This window comes from Dryas octopetala, chromosome 4, assembly GCF_963921425.1.
Source record: "Dryas octopetala chromosome 4, drDryOcto1.1, whole genome shotgun sequence".
Taxonomy (NCBI): Eukaryota; Viridiplantae; Streptophyta; class Magnoliopsida; order Rosales; family Rosaceae; genus Dryas; species Dryas octopetala.
In genome coordinates this window covers 23,069,377-23,090,127 of record NC_141369.1, presented here as the reverse complement: position 1 = coordinate 23,090,127, position 20,751 = coordinate 23,069,377, and the positions used below count along the sequence as shown (strand labels likewise).

The 20,751-nt window shown below is 35.6% G+C and overlaps 3 protein-coding genes across 7 annotated transcripts; 1 reads left to right on the top strand and 2 right to left on the bottom strand.

The window, feature by feature from the left end:
• Positions 1 to 1,778: 1,778 nt before the first annotated feature.
• Positions 1,779 to 4,904, top strand: LOC147288414 (rhamnogalacturonan I rhamnosyltransferase 1-like). The gene is made up of 8 exons (XM_086240309.1): positions 1,779 to 2,585; positions 2,857 to 2,924; positions 3,018 to 3,103; positions 3,187 to 3,340; positions 3,445 to 3,734; positions 3,820 to 4,024; positions 4,108 to 4,265; positions 4,361 to 4,904. The coding sequence occupies exons 1-8, from the start codon at positions 2,282 to 2,284 to the stop codon at positions 4,605 to 4,607; spliced, it is 1,512 nt and encodes a 503-aa protein (XP_086096435.1). The 5' UTR covers positions 1,779 to 2,281; the 3' UTR covers positions 4,608 to 4,904.
• A 1,383-nt stretch (positions 4,905 to 6,287) lies between these two features.
• BIM3 (BES1-interacting Myc-like protein 3) lies at positions 6,288 to 10,453 on the bottom strand. 5 transcript variants are annotated; one of them, XM_086240515.1, is made up of 8 exons: positions 10,315 to 10,453; positions 10,140 to 10,226; positions 9,927 to 10,026; positions 9,124 to 9,193; positions 8,910 to 9,005; positions 7,700 to 8,112; positions 6,833 to 6,962; positions 6,288 to 6,641 (listed from the first exon to the last, which is right to left on the bottom strand). In XM_086240515.1, exons 2-8 carry the CDS (start codon positions 10,201 to 10,203, stop codon positions 6,531 to 6,533), a joined length of 984 nt encoding a protein of 327 aa, XP_086096641.1. In that variant the 5' UTR covers positions 10,204 to 10,226; positions 10,315 to 10,453; the 3' UTR covers positions 6,288 to 6,530. The 5 variants fall into 5 exon arrangements, with proteins under 5 accessions (XP_086096641.1, XP_086096644.1, XP_086096642.1 ...); XM_086240518.1 differs by having other exon boundaries at positions 9,927 to 10,014; XM_086240516.1 differs by having other exon boundaries at positions 10,395 to 10,428.
• Positions 10,454 to 13,852: 3,399 nt separating this feature from the next.
• Positions 13,853 to 18,473, bottom strand: LOC147288412 (O-fucosyltransferase family protein). The gene is made up of 10 exons (XM_086240523.1): positions 18,048 to 18,473; positions 17,456 to 17,540; positions 16,911 to 16,981; positions 16,734 to 16,822; positions 16,406 to 16,649; positions 16,170 to 16,282; positions 15,940 to 16,030; positions 15,717 to 15,845; positions 14,971 to 15,521; positions 13,853 to 14,782 (listed from the first exon to the last, which is right to left on the bottom strand). Exons 1-10 carry the CDS (start codon positions 18,243 to 18,245, stop codon positions 14,296 to 14,298), a joined length of 2,058 nt encoding a protein of 685 aa, XP_086096649.1. The 5' UTR covers positions 18,246 to 18,473; the 3' UTR covers positions 13,853 to 14,295.
• Between the last annotated feature and the right edge of the window lie 2,278 nt (positions 18,474 to 20,751).

The following is a 20,751-nucleotide window of genomic DNA, read 5'->3' as shown; positions in this document are numbered from 1 at the left end:
GCCAATTTACCATCTGAAGTATCAATATTTGCTAATTTGGCACCTCCTATTCATTTATGTCAATTTTTTTGTTAACTTGAAGGATAATATTGTCAATTCATATTATAAAATATTTGAAAAAAAACTAAAATGTAAGTACACTTAAAAAAAACAAAACTCAGCCAACCCACCGATGGGGCAACGTCGGCGATGGTGGTTGGGTGGGTCTGGACTTAGAGGGGGTGAGGAACAGAAAGAAAAAAAAAATTGTGTTTTTCTTAATTATATTTAAGGGTAAATTAGGAAGTTTGAGAAAAAAGTTGATAATTTAACAAAAAAATTGATTATAGGTGTCACATTAGCACATATTGATACTTCAAGTGGTAAATTGACAAGAAAAAAAAATTTGGGTGATACGAGAGCACACCTCTTATAATTCAAGTGGTATTTAGGTAAAAAAACCAATTACTTTTGACACAACTGTTAAGTCTTTAATCTTTATTTCATAGAAAAAAGGCAATTTCATAATAGTAATATGTGGATTGTTAAAAATGTGTGCTTTTGCTAATAATAATTGTATATTGAATATGTTTCCATAATTTCATAGGGCAAACTGTTCTTTTTTTTTTTTTTAGTCAACATGTGATATGCATTTCAATTATAAATGTAGATGAAAATGCTGTAGTTAGATAAACTGAACTATATTTATAAAAAAAAACACACGCACACACAATATAGTTTGATACCTTTTTTTTTTTTTTGGCCACTATAGTTTGATACCTTCAGTATGTCCATTTTACCACAATGGACTTCACACCAGCCAAACCATAAACAAATTGACAATGGAACACAAATTATAAGTTTATACTGCAAAATTACTGTAGTTTAGTTTTGGGGTAAAGGAAAAATAAATAAATAAAGTTAGTGAGGTGACCTATATGGCTATATAATGTACAGTTTATTGGATTTTAAAAATCTAATGAAATCTAAGTTTCATCAATTTAAATTTTAATGGATTCCAATGAAATTTAGGTATCCCCAACTCAGATTTTAATGGATTCCAATGAAATTTAGGTATCTTCAAAAGAATAATGCTATACTTACCACATTTCTTATATCACATTCTTATACCATCTCACGTGTCATTACTTTATTGGATAGAGTTTTTCTTTTTCTTTTTGGATTTTTCTTTTTATTTTTTAGTATCCAATGTATGAATGCCATGTAAGTTGCCACATAAGGTGGTATGAAATTATGGTATAAAAATGTGGTATATCTAGCACTACTGTCTTCAAAAAGTCATGGATTTCATTAAGTGAAGGATTTTAATGGATTTGAATGCATTTTTTACACATAACAAATACCATGAAAATTCCACCCAATTTCTTTGGATTTTGATGGATTTTATGAATTTTAAAATCCATTAAACTCCTTTAAAATTTGAGTTGGAGACACCCTCTACTCTACTCTGGTTATAACTCAAATTCCCAACAAACAATTATCTAAAGCAAAAACTTGGGTGAGTTTGTACTTGAGTTCATCTTATCCATTATTACCATGTATTTTGGAGTTTATAACAAAGAAGATTATTATTTCCAAATAATAAATAAAAGAAAAAAATAAAATACAATGGAGAACGGTGAACAGAATTCTAATTCAATTCTCTACATGGGACTTGGTACGGCATTCTAGTTTCGCTGGGTTTACTATAAAATATAAATGTGGTCCCTATAAGCCTTGATTGCAGGCTTTTTTCAGTTCCTCATTGAAACACTTGGACTCTTTCTGTCTCTCATCATCGTCTTTCTTTCTGTTTCTCTGCTTTTCCAACCACATTCTACAAGTTTTCCGGCTATTCTCGCCGGAATCTCTTCGGAAAAACCCAATCAATACCTCCTCAAAGTGACTATTGGGTCTTGCCAGAATAAGCGTAAAGCGGCCTTCTTTGAATTCTTTCTGGAGGCTTTGGTTGAAATTCACTCTTTCTTTTCTGGGTTTTGATTAGTCAAGCTCACCAACCATGGTGGAGCTGCGTACAAGGTGACAATCTGAGAGCTGGGCTTCTATTATTTTATTGTCAACTTCATCAGAATCCAAGAAAGTTTTCATTTTTTTTATTCCTTCGAGGTGTTTCGGCTATGTTAATAAATCTTGGAGCACCACCTTGTCTTTATGAGTAGATAACAACATTGGTGTGCTTGGCATTCACCTTTAGCTTTCAAAGATTGATTTTTAACTACATTGAAGAGTTGGTGGTTAAGGAAATAGGGTATTGGAAAGGAAGGTGTTTTAGTGAGTCACAATGTGCAGAGCAGAGGACTGTGAGAAGTGTGATTATAGAGCAGAGAGGAAGATGGGGTTCAAGGTGTTGTTGTGTAATGTTGAAAAATTGAAGAGCTCGATATTGAAGATGAACTCATGGTTGTTGATCGTTCGGGCGATTGTGACAGCTTTGGTGTGGGCCGCTGCGGTTCAGCTGATTGGAATATGGTTGATACAGGGCCCAAGATTGTTCAAGGTTTGGCCTCCTTGCACTCAATTAGATTGGTCTGTTCCTGCTCAATTGCCTAAGCAGCTTCCAAACCCAGTTCTTATCCCACAAAAGAGTAAGTTTTAAGCTCCTTGATATAAATCTTATATCTTGATCGCTTTTGTGTGTAACTGGAGAATTGATGTATGAGAGAACCCCAGAAATCATCAATTTAATCAGTTTCTGCAGAACAATTGAAGTTTTGGCTATTAACAGCAATAATATATCATGCACATGTTAATTTGTTTGGCTCATTGGTCATTGGTCTATACCATTATAGATACTTTTCAATAAAGAGTTGGGATTTCAAAATGTTGTTTGTTAGTGCTGAATTACTTTTATTTCAGGGGTTTACAAGAATAATGGGTATCTCATGGTTTCTTGCAATGGAGGACTGAACCAAATGAGAGCAGCTGTGAGTTGCTAGCTACTTATCACAATTTTTTAATATTATTTCCTTCCCTCTGTATCTAGCATGTTATTTTTCTCACTTATTAATTTGCTGCAGATTTGTGATATGGTTGCAATTGCCAGATACTTGAATGTCACTCTTATTGTGCCAGAACTGGATAAAAACTCCTTTTGGGCTGCAAGGTAGGTTAATTTGTCTTCCCTCAAAAGTATGAGGGTTTCATTCTAAATGCCCTTATTGAGTTCTATGTCCCTTGTTGTGGCAGTGAGTTTCAAGACATTTTTGGTGTCGATCATTTCATTACATCCTTGAGAGATGAGGTTCGGATATTAAAAAAACTGCCGTCAAAGCTCAATAAAAGAGTAGTATACTCATTGCCACCCATTAGTTGGTCTAACATGTCCTACTACTTTCATCAGGTTGGTTCAAAAGACAAAGAAGCATCTGAGCATCATCCTTTTTCCTTTCCAGTTTATGACCATTCTCACTGATGGAACTAATTTCTAGATATGTTTTCCAACAGATCCTACCTCTGGCGCGAAAGTATAAAGTATTGCATCTGAACAAAACCGATGCTCGATTAGCTAATAATGGTCTACCTCTTGAGGTTCAAAAGTTGAGATGCCGGGTTAATTTCCATGCTCTGAGATTTACTTCCCAGATAGAAGAAATTGGTAGAAAACTTGTCAGAATACTGAGAGAAAATGGCCCTTTTCTGGTACTTCATCTCAGATATGAAATGGACATGTTGGCATTCTCTGGCTGCAGTCATGGTTGCAACAATGATGAGGTGGAAGAACTCACCAGGATGAGGTAATGGTTTTTACTTTATTCTCTTGTGCATCTTTACTACTTTTTCTTATCAACCTCTTTAATTATGTATATTACACATTGTTAGATATGCTAATCCTTTGTGGAAGATAAAAGACATAAATCCTGAAATGAAAAGGCTAGAAGGTTTGTGCCCACTAATACCAGAGGAAACTGCTCTGGTATTGACTGCATTGGGTATTGATCGTAATGTTCAAATTTATATCGCTGCTGGAGAAATATATGGGGGAAATAGAAGGATGGAAAGTTTGAAAGCTGCTTTTCCTAAGTTGGTAAGTAGAAGGAAAGAACAAGCAATCTTTTAACAGTTATACATTTGGCTGCCATAACAATTTGCCTGAACTTTGTGGAACAGGTCAGAAAAGAGACTCTGCTAGAGCCTTCGGACCTGAGTTTTTTCCCGAACCACTCTTCTCAAATGGCAGCATTGGACTATCTTGTCTCCCTAGAGAGTGATATTTTTATTCCTACATATGATGGAAACATGGCTAAAGTTGTCGAAGGTCATCGCAGGTAATACCATATTCTATCATATACTTATGTGTTACTTAATATTGCTTTCACATAATACTTTGATGTGAGATAATGTTTCTCCTTGGCCTTTTCAGATTCTTAGGTTTCAAAAAGACTATTTTATTGGACAGAAGACTTTTGATTGGTTTAATAGATCAATTCAATAATGGGTCATTGAGCTGGGATGAGTTCTCTTCCATTGTGAAGGAAGCTCATGCTGATCGAATGGGGAGCCCCAAGAAACGAGTTTCTATTCCAGATAAGCCAAAGGAAGAAGATTATTTCTACTCAAATCCACATGAGTGTTTGCAACTGTTAGATGAACCATTGAGAAGCACATGAACTAATGCCAAAGGCATGGTTTTCACAATTTGTGCACTGTGCCATTGAGAATGTATACAGGCAGTGGTTCATTTATGCTGTGGTCTAAATAGGGCAAGTGATTGTGTTATGTACATAAAATTGGGTTGGAGGTGATTTACGAAATTTTTCATTAATAAATCCGGGTTTATGGAGTGAATACCCTGCCTTCACTTCAGGGAGAATGCCAAATAAGCTCATTGTAAATATAACTGAATATAATGCATTCTCCTGATGGGAGTTTTCCGGATGGTTATCCCCATCAAAATCTCCCATGTACTTCTGTAAACATCATTTTTGCAACAAGATTAACCTTATTTAATTCTCTCTTTAAATGAGTGACTACTTGTTCTCTCTCATGTATGTATTATAATATGCCCAACTCCGAGAATTTTACAATAATACACGTATATAGTATATAGAGCCAGAGGATCTGATAAGCATGACATGGATTCTGAATATTGTACTATATCAAATTTCATTACCTGAAATCAGCCATGCCTAAACTAATAAACTTCCCATTGGAGCGATGGGTTGTAGCAATCATGACAGAAACATGGCACCATCATGCCTGATGTTTCAGCCTTGTTATGGTGGTGTTTGGCAGATCATCCGCATCATTCAATTTTATTCATGTCTAAGTGGTTGGTTAGCCATTAATTAAAATACGTATCATATAAGTTATAGTACATAATACCAGCACCATACTTTCATAATCTGAACAAAAAACAGACAGTACGTAATGAAAATGAGTGCCCACTTTAAGAAACTGTGTTGTTAGTTGAAGAGGAGATAGCAATGATATTAACGAGCAATCCGAGAAAACTTGGTGTGTGATCCAAGAAGCCACCGTCCACTAAGAAACTGGCTCTTGTATAAAGTGATTACATGGACAGCCACTTTAAAGACTTATTATAGTGTTCTACTTCCACTAATGATGATGGGAGGGGAGGCCATTTCATGCACGTTATACGTAGCTTTCGCAGTACACAACAAGTTCCTAAAGGTCGGAAGACCGAAAGTTCAAAGGCTTCTTCATGAATGTCCATTAAACTAGGGAGAGGTTGGTGAAAGCTTGGCCTAATCCATTTTCGTCTCGTTTAGTACAATTCCATTCTTCATTCTTCCATTAAATCCACATATCGATAAGGTTGAATTATGAGTACTGAGATATAAAAGTCAAGATTCCCTAAGCATATGAAATTTTTTAAACAATATATAATACGGCAAACAGCCATATTTTTAACCCTTGTTAATGAGTTCACTTTTGCACCATTAGGTGTGTAAGTCGTCTCAAATTTTAATCAATAGCTTAAGTGATGTGGTCACAGGTTCATTACAAACAAATGAGATTGTGAGTGAATCTAGGTATGGTTATGAATATGAATAAATGACATACTATCTTAAAAACCAAATATGATTTGTTTTGGTGTACGTGCCATTACTCAATCTCAAAACTACAAACTCCACTCTTCATCCACTCACATCTTATAAACGATAAGAAGATTTAATTTTAGTGACTGTTGTGACATTTCCAAGTGAAGGTAACACGAAGAGGCGTGGCATCACACAGGAATGAACGAAACAGAGCAAGAGAACATAGCGCAATGGAATAAACATGTAAATAATTCATTAAAAGGCAAAATAGAACAGAACGCTGCTTCTTGTTAAATGCATGGAATCATCCATCTGAAACTTCAAAGTACAAACAAAATGAACCTGACACGTCTATCTAGGACAATCCATGCACAAGGAGCACAAACATGTACAATTTGTTCTGGACCTAGTTGTCTGTGGACCATGACATCAAAAAAAACGGACCCACCCAAGAACACCCTCCCACCCCCCAGAAAAAACAAGGAAAAGAAAAATAACTAGATTGAGAAAAACAGGAAACCAGATGCACTAACTTTCTCCTGTTCTGAACCGCTTATGAGCTGGTTCAAAGTCCTCATCACAGCTGCTTACTTGAGTGTGTGTCATTGCTTGATTGTTCAAGGATAGGTTCACAGGAGCCTGAACAAACAAACATCAGAAAATAAGGAGAAAAAATTCAAAGGTCTGGACTCTAAAACTGGTGAGCGTAGTCCTAAATGCCTATGGTCTAAATATCCCTGTAGTATTTATGAGAAAGACGTATTAGTAGGAGATGCAGCAATCATAGTAACAATGGGCTATAATATAAAGGTTAAAGATTCTAAAAAAACCTTTGAACTAGTTGCCATGGATGTCAGTCCACTGTCTACTCGATTCCCAACATCAATTTGAACAGAGATTCTGGCCTGGGACAAATCCACACCAGAAGATCGCAGTGCCTCTGTCAGATTATTCAATACCCTGCTCAACACCAAAACCCGAAGCACATACAATATCTTTCCATAAGGACCTTCATTATAATAATCGTGTCATATACCAATTGAGTATTTTCGGAATACAAAATTAATAAATACGTGGTGATTGAAAACAATAGCTTGTGTCTTGTGATACCATTATAGATTTCATGTCCATCATGTCCTACTACAACACCAACAAAAGAATTAACCATCATGGCTGTAAAAGCTAACCTATCCACTTTGCACTTGCCCTATGTATACTGCCAATATTGAAAAATTTATCCTACAGACTTTGCTGAGACAATTGAAATCACGCATCTTCTAAATCCTACGGTCCTATTGCCCATACTATCAGTACTAACACATATTAACATAAGATTCTCCTCATGGAAACCTATTTTAAGATTTTAACTGAATTCTTGGGCATTTATAAAATTCCTATTCCTAGTCTCAACTAGCAACAGTTTCAAAATTTCAACCTAGAATGCGGATGATTGCCATAGCAAATCAATCAGGCAAATTTACTAAAAATGCTATAGAGATCTGTACATACAATAAGGCAACGATAGTTTGCTGCCTGCATGTAATTTATTAAGGCCACTTCATCATAGATAATAGCTCAGCAAAGGTTGACAGTAAAGATGGCTGGTACCAGTAGATTTACTCCCAGACAATGAACAAGTTAACAAAAACTTGCAACTAGTGCAATAAAGTTATTAAGAAATCTTTGTGAAAGCTCACCCTTCTGAGTAGGCACTTGAGATGCTAACAGATCCACTATTTTCATCCTGTGTATTTGGTTTACTGCCTGAAATAGTTGTAGATGTTACACCCTGCCATAATTGGTACTGGGGTTGGGAAGCCACGTTCTCTGCATCAGAAACAGATTCCTGCAAGGGTAGCGTGGGCACTCCAACACTCCCAATAGGATCAAAGATGTTTTGTGGTTGCACATTAGGAACTGATTGAGTAGCTATCCCACTGACGTGATCCAGTGCTTTGTAAACAACAGCAGAGCCCAAGTCAGATTCCACAGAGTTTTGTGCATTGGGGAGCATTGCTGTGGAGACAACAACATTATTCTCATGACCAGAACCATTGTTCAAAACTTGAGAGTGATCTACAAAATTTTCTCCAGGCCTATTATGATTTTTCTGTGGCAAACAAATGGAAGGTCAGTAAGTTTCGATTAGATGGACTACACTAATCAATATGCTTGGAAATCCATATATATTTGGTCACAGTGCAAGTCATAAATCCATTTAAAAAGCTAGAGAACATTCAAGTTGTGTTTTATTTTTATTTTTTCTAGGCACAAACAATAAGGGATAATGCCTCCATTTACAGAGTGCATCTACCAAATCATTCCCTTACACATTAAAGTACACATAGTTATTCTTAAAATCATTAGTAGCTTCCTAAAGTCCTAAATAAGCCCACATATAAATATAGTGTTGCAGGTGTCTCTAATTTCGTTCTCCCAGTCACAGTTAAAAAGCCTCCCTACCTGGATTTCAGTGCAAGTGCTGCATGTAGGAGTCTATTTGGTTTTTGTTTCATTTGCCATACAAATTCTATGATTTAAGGACACAACAGAATTTTAATGCTTTTCTAATTTTCTTTCCCCCCCATTAGGTCAAATAAAGTATATTTTTGCACCTTTAATCTATATATTTGAAAAATACAAAAAATAAACTATAACAGAGTTCCACAGTAACTTCTGTGGTAAAAAAAAACAGGGTTCTTCTGTCTCTAGTTGGACATTCGAGCGTAGTGCATGCCAATCAGAAGTATCTCTGACACAATATTCAATACACATAATCATGCCTTGAGTTTCAAAACAGGTACTTACACTTCTTTAAGGTGTCAAAGTAACACCAATTTAAACTGATAATGCAACACAAACAACACGCACACACACACACACATACATCAAGCACTAGAATTTTACCCATGGGATCAATTTTGTTGGCTCTGGACTCCATCCTTGGTATGTACCCTCATACAAATTTAACTTCTCTTGTAAAAATTGTATATACTCTATGACCTGCATATAGATACAATTACGTTTCAATATGATAATGAGGATATTCTATATATATTATCTATGATAAAAAGGATAAAACATTATCACCATACAAGCAGAACATGATAGGAATGTGTACCTCCAACAAGAATGAAGCCTTATCTCTTTTCTGATCATTTTGGGGTATGAGGTTTCTCAACATCTGAAATCTGCCTCAGAAATATGTATTGCCCAGGTGAGTGAAGAGTTTATGCCCATGCTACTAACAAGAAAGATCCGCATGGCATAAAAGAGCAGCAAAGGGGGATACAATAGTAATAAAAAGACAACTTTCATATCACCAACAATATAACTTAAAATAAAAATAAAAAAACAGGGAGGGAAAAGGATCAAAGACAACTATGATTAAAAGCTGTAAAAAAAAGTTTTCACTAAAAGTAAACAAATAAATAAACACTCGGTACTCAAATTCAACAAAACTTTCAAGCAAAGATACCTTGCCATCCTAATTTTAGCAGTAAATAGGAATATTAGAAAAACAGGCACGTCCATCTCAGAATACTAATCTATTGATTTCCATGACCATGTCATTCACCTCGTTCTTCACAAAAACGTATGCAAAACAAGCTTTTGCATAGCATTCAGACCAGTAAAACAGCAAACAGTTTGAGTATGAAATCTACAACATACAATGTCAACTTTACTAGTAGTTACATTGTGACGTAGTTGGAAAGGTGCCATTTTGTTTGAAAAACAACAAAAAAAGATCCATTATTTTGATATGAAAGCTAAAACCCATTTCCCTTTACTTATTCTAATTTTAAAATTATTGTGGTTTGGCAACATGGGAAGTCAAAGCTATAGCACAATTGGAAAAAAAAAAAAAAAAAAGATAATTACAGTAGTGATTGAAAAAAAAAAATTAAAAAGCTTTAAGCTTGCCTCTCATTAATCTTGAGCCTCCTACGCTGCTCAGTTTCGGAATGCTTGGAGCGATTCTTTTCCCTGCCCTGCCCTCCTTCTACCTTCACTGCCAATTCCCCTATCAATTCATTATCTTTTTCATTTACTCCAGCTCAGCAGAATTTTTTTTTTTTTTTTTTTAAACAAGGCACAGAGAGAGAGAGAGAGAGAGAGAGAGAGAGAGAGAGAGACCTGCATGAGGCTCTTCGTCATCGTCTTCGAATTCATCATGGTGACCCTTGGAAGCTTTCGCCATCTCCGATACACAATAATATGTAACTGCCACAAATATAATAAATTTGTCCCAAAATAAATAAATAAATACATAAAAAAACAAAGCCAATATTACACGAGAGAGAGAGAGAACTCTGTAGGAGTTGGAGGAGAGTGAGTGTGAGTGGTGGTGGTGGAAATGCGGAGGTCCGAGGACTACAAGGAAGAGAGTACCCGAATTGGGTCCGACGGGTCTGGAAATAGAAAAGGTTTTGTTGTTATTTGGATTTGTTTTTGTACAACACAACGGACAACAATAGAGACCTAGAGGACGACTCTCTGCTGCTTCTCACTCTCAATTTTTTTTTAATTATTTTATATAATTGATACTCTGTCCCATTTTATAATTAATTAATATATTATAATATAAGTAAATATTATTAATATTATATCTTATAAATATAAATATATCGTTCAATAATATTTGTATTCATTGAATTATTTATAGAGTTAATTACATTTACACCTCCTGAGGTTTATCATCTTTATACATACACTCTTTAGAGTTTTAATAATTACACATACACCCCTAAGATTTCAAAACTATTACATATAACCCCTTATAGTAAGACGAAAAATAATGAAAAATTATGCAAAAAGGCATCTAAGGGGTTAAATAGCCTAAAGATTACTCAAGATGTAAGGTCCAACCTCAATATAAATATTTTCTTTTTTGTTTATTTATTTTTTTCTCTTGTAGGGGGTTATATGCAATAATTTTAAAATCTCATGAGGTGTATATGTAATTATTAAAATTTCAGGGATATATATGAAAATATAATAAACCTCAAAAAGTGTAAGTGTAATTAACTCTTATTTATAATACATGATGATGTATTAATTATATCCAATAAATTTAATTTAATTTTTTTACTCACCGTTAAATATTTAGTTAATTAATAATAAAAGTGAAACTGATTAATTCCATTATTAATTAATTAATGTTGATTAACAATTCATTCTTTTTGGAATTCCTGCTGCTAGTGGCGCTGGCTGGCCGCTACTAATGTTTATGTGATCCACTCAGCTGCCCACCACGCCACCTAATTTACGCTAATTTGTTCTTCTTAATATTATAATAATAATCTCCTTTCAAAAAAATATTATTAATAATCGTCACCTGCCGAATTATGTTGGTCTGTGGGCTTCGCTCCCTTTTTATGGATTTTTTTAAGGTACCAATTTTTTTGGTTTTTGGGCTTGGGCTCAGAGATATGAGGGGTCAGGAAAACTTTTGATTTTTGAAGACTAAAATGAAAAAACCTTTTTTTTTTTAAAGGATGAAAAAAAAAAAAACCTTTTTATTCAACTGATTACTATATGATCGAATTGAATGCTCAAACATAGCTATTCTCATGATTTTTTTTTTTTGTGTGATATTTATTTAGAGGAAGAGAACTGATCATGAATACAAATAGAAATTGGAACCACCAACCAACTGATAAACTGATAATATAAAAATATTCACTTCTTTTTTAGGTTCACACTACATAAATATCCATTATCATCTCATGATTTGTGAGTTGAGACAAATCCTGATGCCAATTCATAAGGCCTCTACCAGCACAAAAACACAAAATGGGGTACAAATAGTTTTATTCAGAATCTATTTACAAGGTCAAACACCCATCATAAAAACTCTGCCTTTACACCATTTGGTACAAGCTTAGCTGCCTTCTGTACAGTATGCCAGAAATTCAAATCCAAACTAGTCCATTCTTACTTTATGAGCAGATGAGAAATGCTTAGCTGCAGCTACATTAGCCGCCTCTGGCCCTGTGTTTACTCCAGTTTCTGAATGTTTCTCTTCAGAGGTCTGTGAATGGAAGCACCAAAACAACAACCTGAACAAGCACTTGAACGAAGTTGCCTTACTTTCTCTCATTTTGATCTAGCTTGGTTTAGTACCCTGCTCTACTGAATCAAACCCAGAAAAAGAATTAGGCTTTCAAATTGGAGAACAAGTAAATAAAATTCAACCAGGTTCTTGGTTGTAATGAGCTGAGATGCTGATTTGCTTGGTTTTTTGGTGGGTGCTTGGACATTATCTTTGCTTTATATATAGTTTATATTTCTTGGGGTTCACGTTTATGTTGAAGGTACTGAGGGGCTTGTTGAAAACCAAAGATGTCAGCAGCAACCTGTGATTTGTGTTTTTGACCATGACGCTTTGTTGACCGCAGTCTCCTTCATGCTTTCTCAGCAAGTTCCTTTGCTGCAGTAACTCGGAAACTAAGCTTTTCTTGAGCGGCAAACTAGTGTAACCAACCATGACTTACAACCCCAATCAAATTTGAGCAAGAAAAGGACAAAAGAAAAGAATTTTGGGGTGCTGCTATTAAGACTTAATTTTTTTTATCAGTAATTCCAACACATTTTTTATACCTAATTAAAAATTATAAACATTTATTAATTTACCCAACAATTTTTTCACAAATACTTATATACCCTTGTAAAAATCCAACATACGTCCACACCCAACACTACACGTACCCAACTTATTCGCACCTCATTCCAGATTGATGATGATTAAAATAAAGTGGGGGTTGATATGCTTTATCAATGCTAATGGAATTTTAGTATCATCACCTTCCGCAGAAATTTTTTTTGCATCCCCTTCAAGATTGTATGTAAAAGAACTCAATTCCACTGCAGTCAGAAATACTTCTCATCCAACTTTGATCCTCAACTGGCCGGTTTCAACAACTTGGGACTCGTGACTTTGAGAGTTTTCTGATGGTGCTTTCAACATTAGTGTAGCGACCAGTCATCGCACTTGGATTTCAATTGACTGGGATCAAATAAATTTCATTCTCTGGTGAACAAAAACAAAATGTGGACAATGACAACTTTCACACCAGAAACAAGCTAGCTTATGTAACCACAATTCTTCTTCCTGTTTTTTTTTTTTTTTTTGTAGATACATCAGAAAAAATAAAACAAAAAGCAACCAAACATGATTTCTATACCCCACAATCTACAGATCACACAAACCCCCAGCCACCCCCACCCCCACCCCCACCCCCTCCTTTTTTTTTTTTTTTTTCTTTCATTCTTCTTTTTTTCCTGCAAAGTGAGGGAGAGAGATGGAGAAAGAGAGAGAGAGAAGGAGATGGAGGGCTGGGCTGCTACTGATGGGGATGAACAAATGAGAATTTTTTATTAATTAGTATGTCCTTATCTGTCAATTTACATTGGGTAGAATATGAAATTACATTTTCTTTGAAGTGTTGGGACTATTAATGAATTAGTTGAGGCTAAATTGCGGCGCTCATTAATTTAAGAAATTAATGCCAATTTACTCTCCAGACTATTACACTTGTATTTTTAGACTTCTAATTTGAAAAATTAAGGATCTTAACTTTTTCAATTTTGCCAATTGAAAAATTAAGGATCTTACACATTTTTCATCTAAAATGTCAGAATGATCAACCAAAATTTAGTAAGAAATGAAGGAGAAAAAAATGGTAAGATCTAAATGAAAGAGACTATTTTGCCCTCAAAGATTTAGATGAAAAGTGTGTAAATTGACGAAAAAACCTCAATTGGCAAAATTAAAAAAGTCAAAGTTCTTGATTTTCCAAATTAGAAGTCTATGGTGCAAATTGATTTAAGTATAATAGTCTGAGAAATAAAATAGTATTAATCCCTTGATTTAATCACAAAGTCTAGCAAAGACATTTAACCTCCTGCTCTTCACAATGCTGTATCAGTTTGAAGCAGAGTCAAAAATCCCTAGGAAAAAATGGAAAGGTCTCTTAAAAAGATAAACTAAAGCTAGATCAACGGAGAACATATTGCTTACATCAAAATTGGTTGTGGGGTTAAATCATGACTATATATGAGCTAAAAGGGGATTGAAGCAATCCAATAAAATTGGGTGAACTGCTTCAACGATGCCTCCAAGTTAGCGCAGTCACTCGTGTGCTCTTGAACCATGGTTAGAAAACTAGCATTCCCCTTTTGAACTGGAGCTGAAGATGATTTCCAAACTTGCTTGGATCATACAAATGAAGATATCTTTTATGTACAAAACTGCAGAGGAGGAACCATTACAGGGACTCTATCAGCCTCACTACCTTTCTCCACCCTCAAGCTCTTCTTGGTCCTCCAACAGAGTTTCTTCTTTGTTGCTTAAATCTCCATTACCACCTTCATGATCTCCATTACTTTTCCGGAAAAACAATCCAGATGAGGTGGAGTCGTCTTCATCTAAAGCTTCTTCATTTTCCTTGTCTTTTGACTGCGATATCAAATCATTCTCCATCCAAGCAGGGCAATGGTGCGAGATTCCAAGAGCAGCAAGAACTTGAGAGTGATTATGAGTTGAAGCATGAGCTGATGTTGAAGCATTTATTGATGTTCTAGCAGAATCGTGCCTCAAACAAGAGCATTCAGGGACTGGATGAGAGATAAAAGACAGTGGTTTTGAACTTTTGGATGCTTCTATTAATCCATCAACTAATCTCTTTCTCAAATGCTTGCGCACTGACATCAGCCATGTATGGTTTGCGTGGTAAAGGTGGTCACTAATTTCTTCTAAAAGCTTGACAATTACTTTCCTGTGTTCATAAAAACACAAGAAGAATCTTACAAAAAATACAGTATATCATCTTCCAATTCAAGCGAGCAACCGGACATAACTATCTTGCATCATTCTTATGCATACATGCAGTACTTCTATTTTTTGAAGTTAATGATAACAAATTTCAAAGAAGTATAAAGTAAACGTCCAGATAAAGCAACTTACCTATCTGGCCTGTATGTTTTTGATGCAGCTGACTGATAGAGTCGGTGTCCCATTACTAAGCTCGCGAAATTTGGATGCCCTTTACCATCACGATCGAATCCAGGGATAAATACATCAGCTTCAACACATATCACATAATCAATTGCTTCCCAGAGTAGTTTATGGGCGTTGGTCCTCAACTCCATAACTGTACTATCAGGCTCATTATCACTCTCAGCTACCCAACCCCACCAGCCTTCAATGTTATAGGATTTGGGCCTGGCTGGAGGTGGTGGCAATGGGCGAGGACGTGGCCCTGCAGTTTTCCACGCCTCAACCTTCATCTCTTCCTCAATCAAAGGTGGACTCCTGTGATTACTTTCGACAAGGTTATCCTCACATCCATAAATCCTACTAAGCTCCCAAGGTAAGCTAAGGGAGGTCCTATCAACAACATTTTCAAACATTGCACGAAGAGGGATCAATGTCCTTTGGCCACCAAAGATTTCTCCCCCAGAGACATATATTATTGTGTCCCACAAATGTCCATATGCACGAAGAATAATACCTATCTGTAGCAATCCAACAAAAATTGATCAAAGGCTCAAAAATGTAATTTCTTATAAAAGGATGTAAACGACATTTATTTTTAGAAAATTTTAGTGCACATATACTTGTAGTGTATCAGTGTATGTTAGGATTAACTTATAATGTCACTTGATCCCCAGGGTGTCTATGTTAGGACATTACTTTTGTATGGACATTACCTCTTCTGGCATTAGTGGGCAAGAACCATTAAGGCGTTGTTCTGCAGAATTCACCGAAAGCTTCCCCTTGACAATCCCACGTTTTATCATCCAATGTCTTTTGTGCTGAATGAGTTCAGTGTGTACATCCTGGGGAAGAGTTTCAAGGAACATATGCAAATAAATGCTGTGAAGAGTTCCGAAAAAATTAATTTATCATGCAGTCCACGTTTGAAGCAAATACCTGGAAGAGTTCAGCACAACCATGATATGCCAAAGCATCTCTGGTCATTCCAGGATCAAATGCTACAAATGGCTGCCCAGGAGCTCGTAACCTAAAGCAATAGTAAATATATGTTAAAGCCATGCGGATGAGAAAAGACAGATATATATATATACGCGGGGGGGGGGTGGGGGGGGGGTGGGGGGGAGAGAGAGAGAGAGAGAGAGAGAGAGAGAGAGAGGAAAATTGACCTATGTAAAACTTTGGTGGCAAGTTCCTGGACCTCCTGCCGGAACCGAAGGGCATGAAAAGCAACCCTACATCTCAGCCTCTGATACTCTTCAAGATCAGATGGCAGGATAGCCTGCATCGCATCCAAAAAAAGTAGTAACATAAAAATGAAAAGGAGATTATTACCAGTAGCATTTATAGCATCAAACCAAGAACACAGGACACTCAATGCAAAAGAGAGAACAGTCATAGTTACCTGCAAGCATCCACCTTCAGACACGACTAGTTCAACTACTAAATGCTTCTTCAAAATTGGAAGAACATGGTGCTTATAGTAATATGGTGAAGCAGAATAAGGTACTTTAAACACTGGAATGTTCTTTTTTCTCCTTTGCCCTTTGAGATGTTTAGGAAGGGTTTTCACAACTTCGACATCTTTTGATAATGCGGCCATGAATTGGTCCTCATTGTAGAGATAGGCAAAACTCTTAAACTGAGAGCTACATAAAAACATAAGATATAATAAATTAACAAAGAATAATTACTGAATACTGTAATGATTAATCATTGTCCAAAATGGAAACCTGATGCCCTTGCTGCTTGTGGTTGATTGGATCTCAGGAATAACTAATGTTGCATTAAGAAACCGAGAAACCACAACTACATCACATATCTGAAAAATCCATAAGATGATGCAGCTGTAAACTCATATGAAATTTGAATATAATGGCAAATAGGCTATTCGAACATGACACCCTTACTGAATTCCTGATCTCATGAAAGCCGCCTTGTATCCTCACAAAGATAAAACCATTGGTATCAGAATTGGGATCTGCAACACACATGTTTAATTTTATATTTAAAAAAATTACATATATCATTCTAAACTTTGTAGGTAATCAAACTGTAAGAAAGTATGTTAGGTATTTTCAATCCCTACCCAAAGGTTAAGGGCTATGTCTAAGAATAGATAAATAAACAGTTTGAATCCAAAACTGAAGGTTTCAATATCCACAATTTACACATAAAACATTTCTTTCCGGGCTGTAGTAAGAACTATTAATTATAATAACACTGGTCAGGTTAAACCAAGGACCCCACTGGTTGTGAAAGCACCGTCCGAAAGTAAGATTAAACAAAAGAATAGAAAGAAGAAGAAAGAAATAAATGTTATCAACTTATCATCAACCTTTTGGTAGCTTTAGTTTTGCAGAGGAAACTTTAACCAATAATTATCAAACATTAGCCTCCAGAAAGCATTGAACCAATTGAGAAATCACTAGCAAGATCAATAAAGTGACCAAACCTGCATAATATCCTCTAGGATTTGCATCTGGATGCAAAGACTCAAGATGCCTTGCCGGACCCCATAGCCTTCTATACATTGGACTCTGCACCCCAAAGCAAAAGGACAATAAGAAGCCATAATAGACAGCAAACAGACAGTGAAACTATAAGTCCGCATAATATCCAAAACCTACCAAATTAACTGGAAATAATATTTGATAAAAAAAATTTCAAAAACAGATCCAGAATAATTCAGATACTTAAACCAAACTTGCTTCAGAAAACGAACTAAATAATTCAAAAAATTGTGTCTGAGTTTTGCCTAATAAGCAAATAAAATCCCAATAAGGGCAATACTGCACCCAGAACCAATGTCGGCAAAACGACATTGATTGCCACGCTTTAGAGAAAGAACAAGTCTTTCCCAGAAGAATTCAACAGAGGACTTTAAACCCAGAAACATAAAAACACTTGGGACAATAAGCAGAGAGGCGGAGAAAATCAAAGTTAACAAAAGGATGAATCTTTATGAGAGTATTCAAGCACAAATTAAGCAAACAGAGTATATGAAAATCAGAAAGATGAGATCTTTGTCGAGATAGTGCAATTACAGTCTTTGAAAAATTCAAACTTTCACCAATGGCTCGCCGAGGGAAGATTGTGATTGAGGAGTGGTACTCTGAAACACCCTCCTCTGTAAATCTAGCCAGTAAAAAGTGAACAAAAAGAGATATGGCTGAGAGAACCAGACCAACCAGACCAACCCATTTCATTTTGGATTTCAACACCATCTTTCCCTCTCCTTTCATCGAAACCCACCAACCCTTTATCTCTCTGCACCCAACTCTCCAGTTCCTCCCTCTGATTAGAATCTATCTCCAACAAGATTGCAGAAGCAAAGAACAGAGAGGAGTGGAGGGGTTAGTAGAAGCAAAGCTGCAAAAGTCACAGAGAGAGAGAGAGAGGGGTGACACGTGCGAGAACTCTCTTACACATTTACACAGATGCAACACTTTTGAGTGTTTGAGTTGAATCGACCAGACCATGCCCTATTTTATTAAGGAAAATGTTAGGAGGAGATGTCATGTACTATATTTATGTTATGTGATATTATACATGTAGTGCAATGACATGGTTTTTAATATTATTCTTTTATTAATATTTAGTTATTAATATTATGTTTTTCATAAATCTTTTTTTATTTTGGCCATGAATGTTTTTCATAAATCTTTGTTTCAAAGAAAACCCCACTCTCTACTCTTTTTTTTTTTTTGGCCAACAACCCCACTCTCTACTCTAGAGCGTTGAAAAGACGACTTAATGAAAAGGGTATTTAGGGAAGTGGTGCAGAGCAAGCGTTTGCTGGTCGCAATGGATATGGAGTTAGAGTTTTGTCACGTGAGGTAAAGATTGTCTGGTTGGATGGGTTTGTGGGTTGTAGGGGGGTTGATTAGTTGTATGTATCTCTGTCTAGACCAAAAGGTTTTGTAATAAGAGAGAATCTGAAGGGGATATTGGGGCTGTTTGTGTATGAGTAAGGAAAAGGAGGGACCGATCAGATTATAAGAAAGAGACTCTTGGTGCAAAAATAAGGTGGTTTTAAAGAGTGAGACTGTTTTGATTGAGGTGGGGCAGAGTCAATGAAAGTAAATGTGATTAGGTGGATCACAGATTTTTGCTTGACTTTGATGATCACAGATTTTTGCTTGACTTTGAATTTGAATGGGAAGGAAGAAACTGATTCCACTGTTTTTGTAGTGAAGTGTAACTGAGGATAAAAACTTGTGTGGAGTTTTTTTATTGAAGGGTAATTTTTTTTTTTTTTGTCTTTTTGTTGTACATTTGGTTTTAAATGTACACACCTTTTACTTTATCATGTTCAACTATTTATTTTCTTATTATGACAAACTATTCACTCCATCGGGACTTGGATCAAAAAAATCTTGGATAAGAAAAGATCTACACTGGTGTTACAAACTTACAATGAAAGATCATGCTAATATTATTAATGCTTTGACTACCTTTTCATTGTGCCATAAAAAGGAGGAAACTCAACTTTTCTTAGTTGAGTAGTATTTTTTGAGTTATGTGTTTACATTCGGTTGTGAACCAAAGGAAAAGGGTAAAGGAGAAAAAGACTTGTTGATTTTGGCAATTATGAAACAAACTCGAAAGTATCTCCCTTCTTTTTGTCCAAAGGAAAGTATCTCCTTTGTGCATTGATACATTGTCTAATGTCAACTAATTTTATAATATAACATGAATCATCTTAGGACATAATTTAATGATTTTTTCATATAAATAAGAAGAATGTGATTTGTGAAATATAAGAATTCCTCACTCAATAACTACTTCTTTTCCTCCATTTTTCCTTCTACTATTATTTAGATTGAGTAGGACATTCTTCAACTTTATTACTTAAAGTCCAACATAGGAAGAACAATAAATAAATTGACACACATCGAGAATAAAAAATTTAATTTTTTGGGCAACAATGACAGTTTTCATGGGTTTGATTCTTTCATCAGATACAAAACTCTATTGTAAATGCATACAATCATTTGCAAACCATACATAGAGGCAAAAATTGAGGTGTTTTGTGTATGTGAATATTCAAATTCAAACCTTTGTGAACTCCTTATTTCACAAGCGACCACATCAAAGACTGATTGTGTGTAATCAATGGTGTCGTAAAGACAATAATCTTCAAAATCAATAAGACGATTAACTATTAGGTCAGACCAGCCCATTATTGAAATATATAGCCCACATTGATACCTATAAGCTAATGACTAGATAAAACTCTAACATGACTTGTGGTCATGACATGTAATACCGAAAATGTGGTATGATTTAATATTTCTAAATAAAAATTTAAGACAAGTAAGAGTATATAAGAAATTAAGAAGGGGAAAAAATGGTTTTGAGAGATGGGTACCTGGGTCACTGACTCACTGACAGGTCCTAAGCCGAGAAATGAGACCATTCACCGATCCATTAATTAACAGACGGTCTTGGGCCGAGTTATAGCCCATTGATTAGTTGAGGCCCAATCAGTGGCCCTGTGCTGGATTCCTAATTTTAGAACGTTCTAGTTTCTAGATCTTTATTCTTCCCCGTAAAACGACAAAAGGCCCCGTAACTAGTACTCCTGATCCTTCACTGCCATTGACATCAGTCGCGGCCACGTCATCATCAAACGAACCAACTACACCTGCGTGGCACAATCTGCGCGCGCATAGTATTACACTACTATTACTGCCAGTATTTTTTTTTAAATTTTTTTTACCGAATTTAAAAGGACTTCAATTTTTC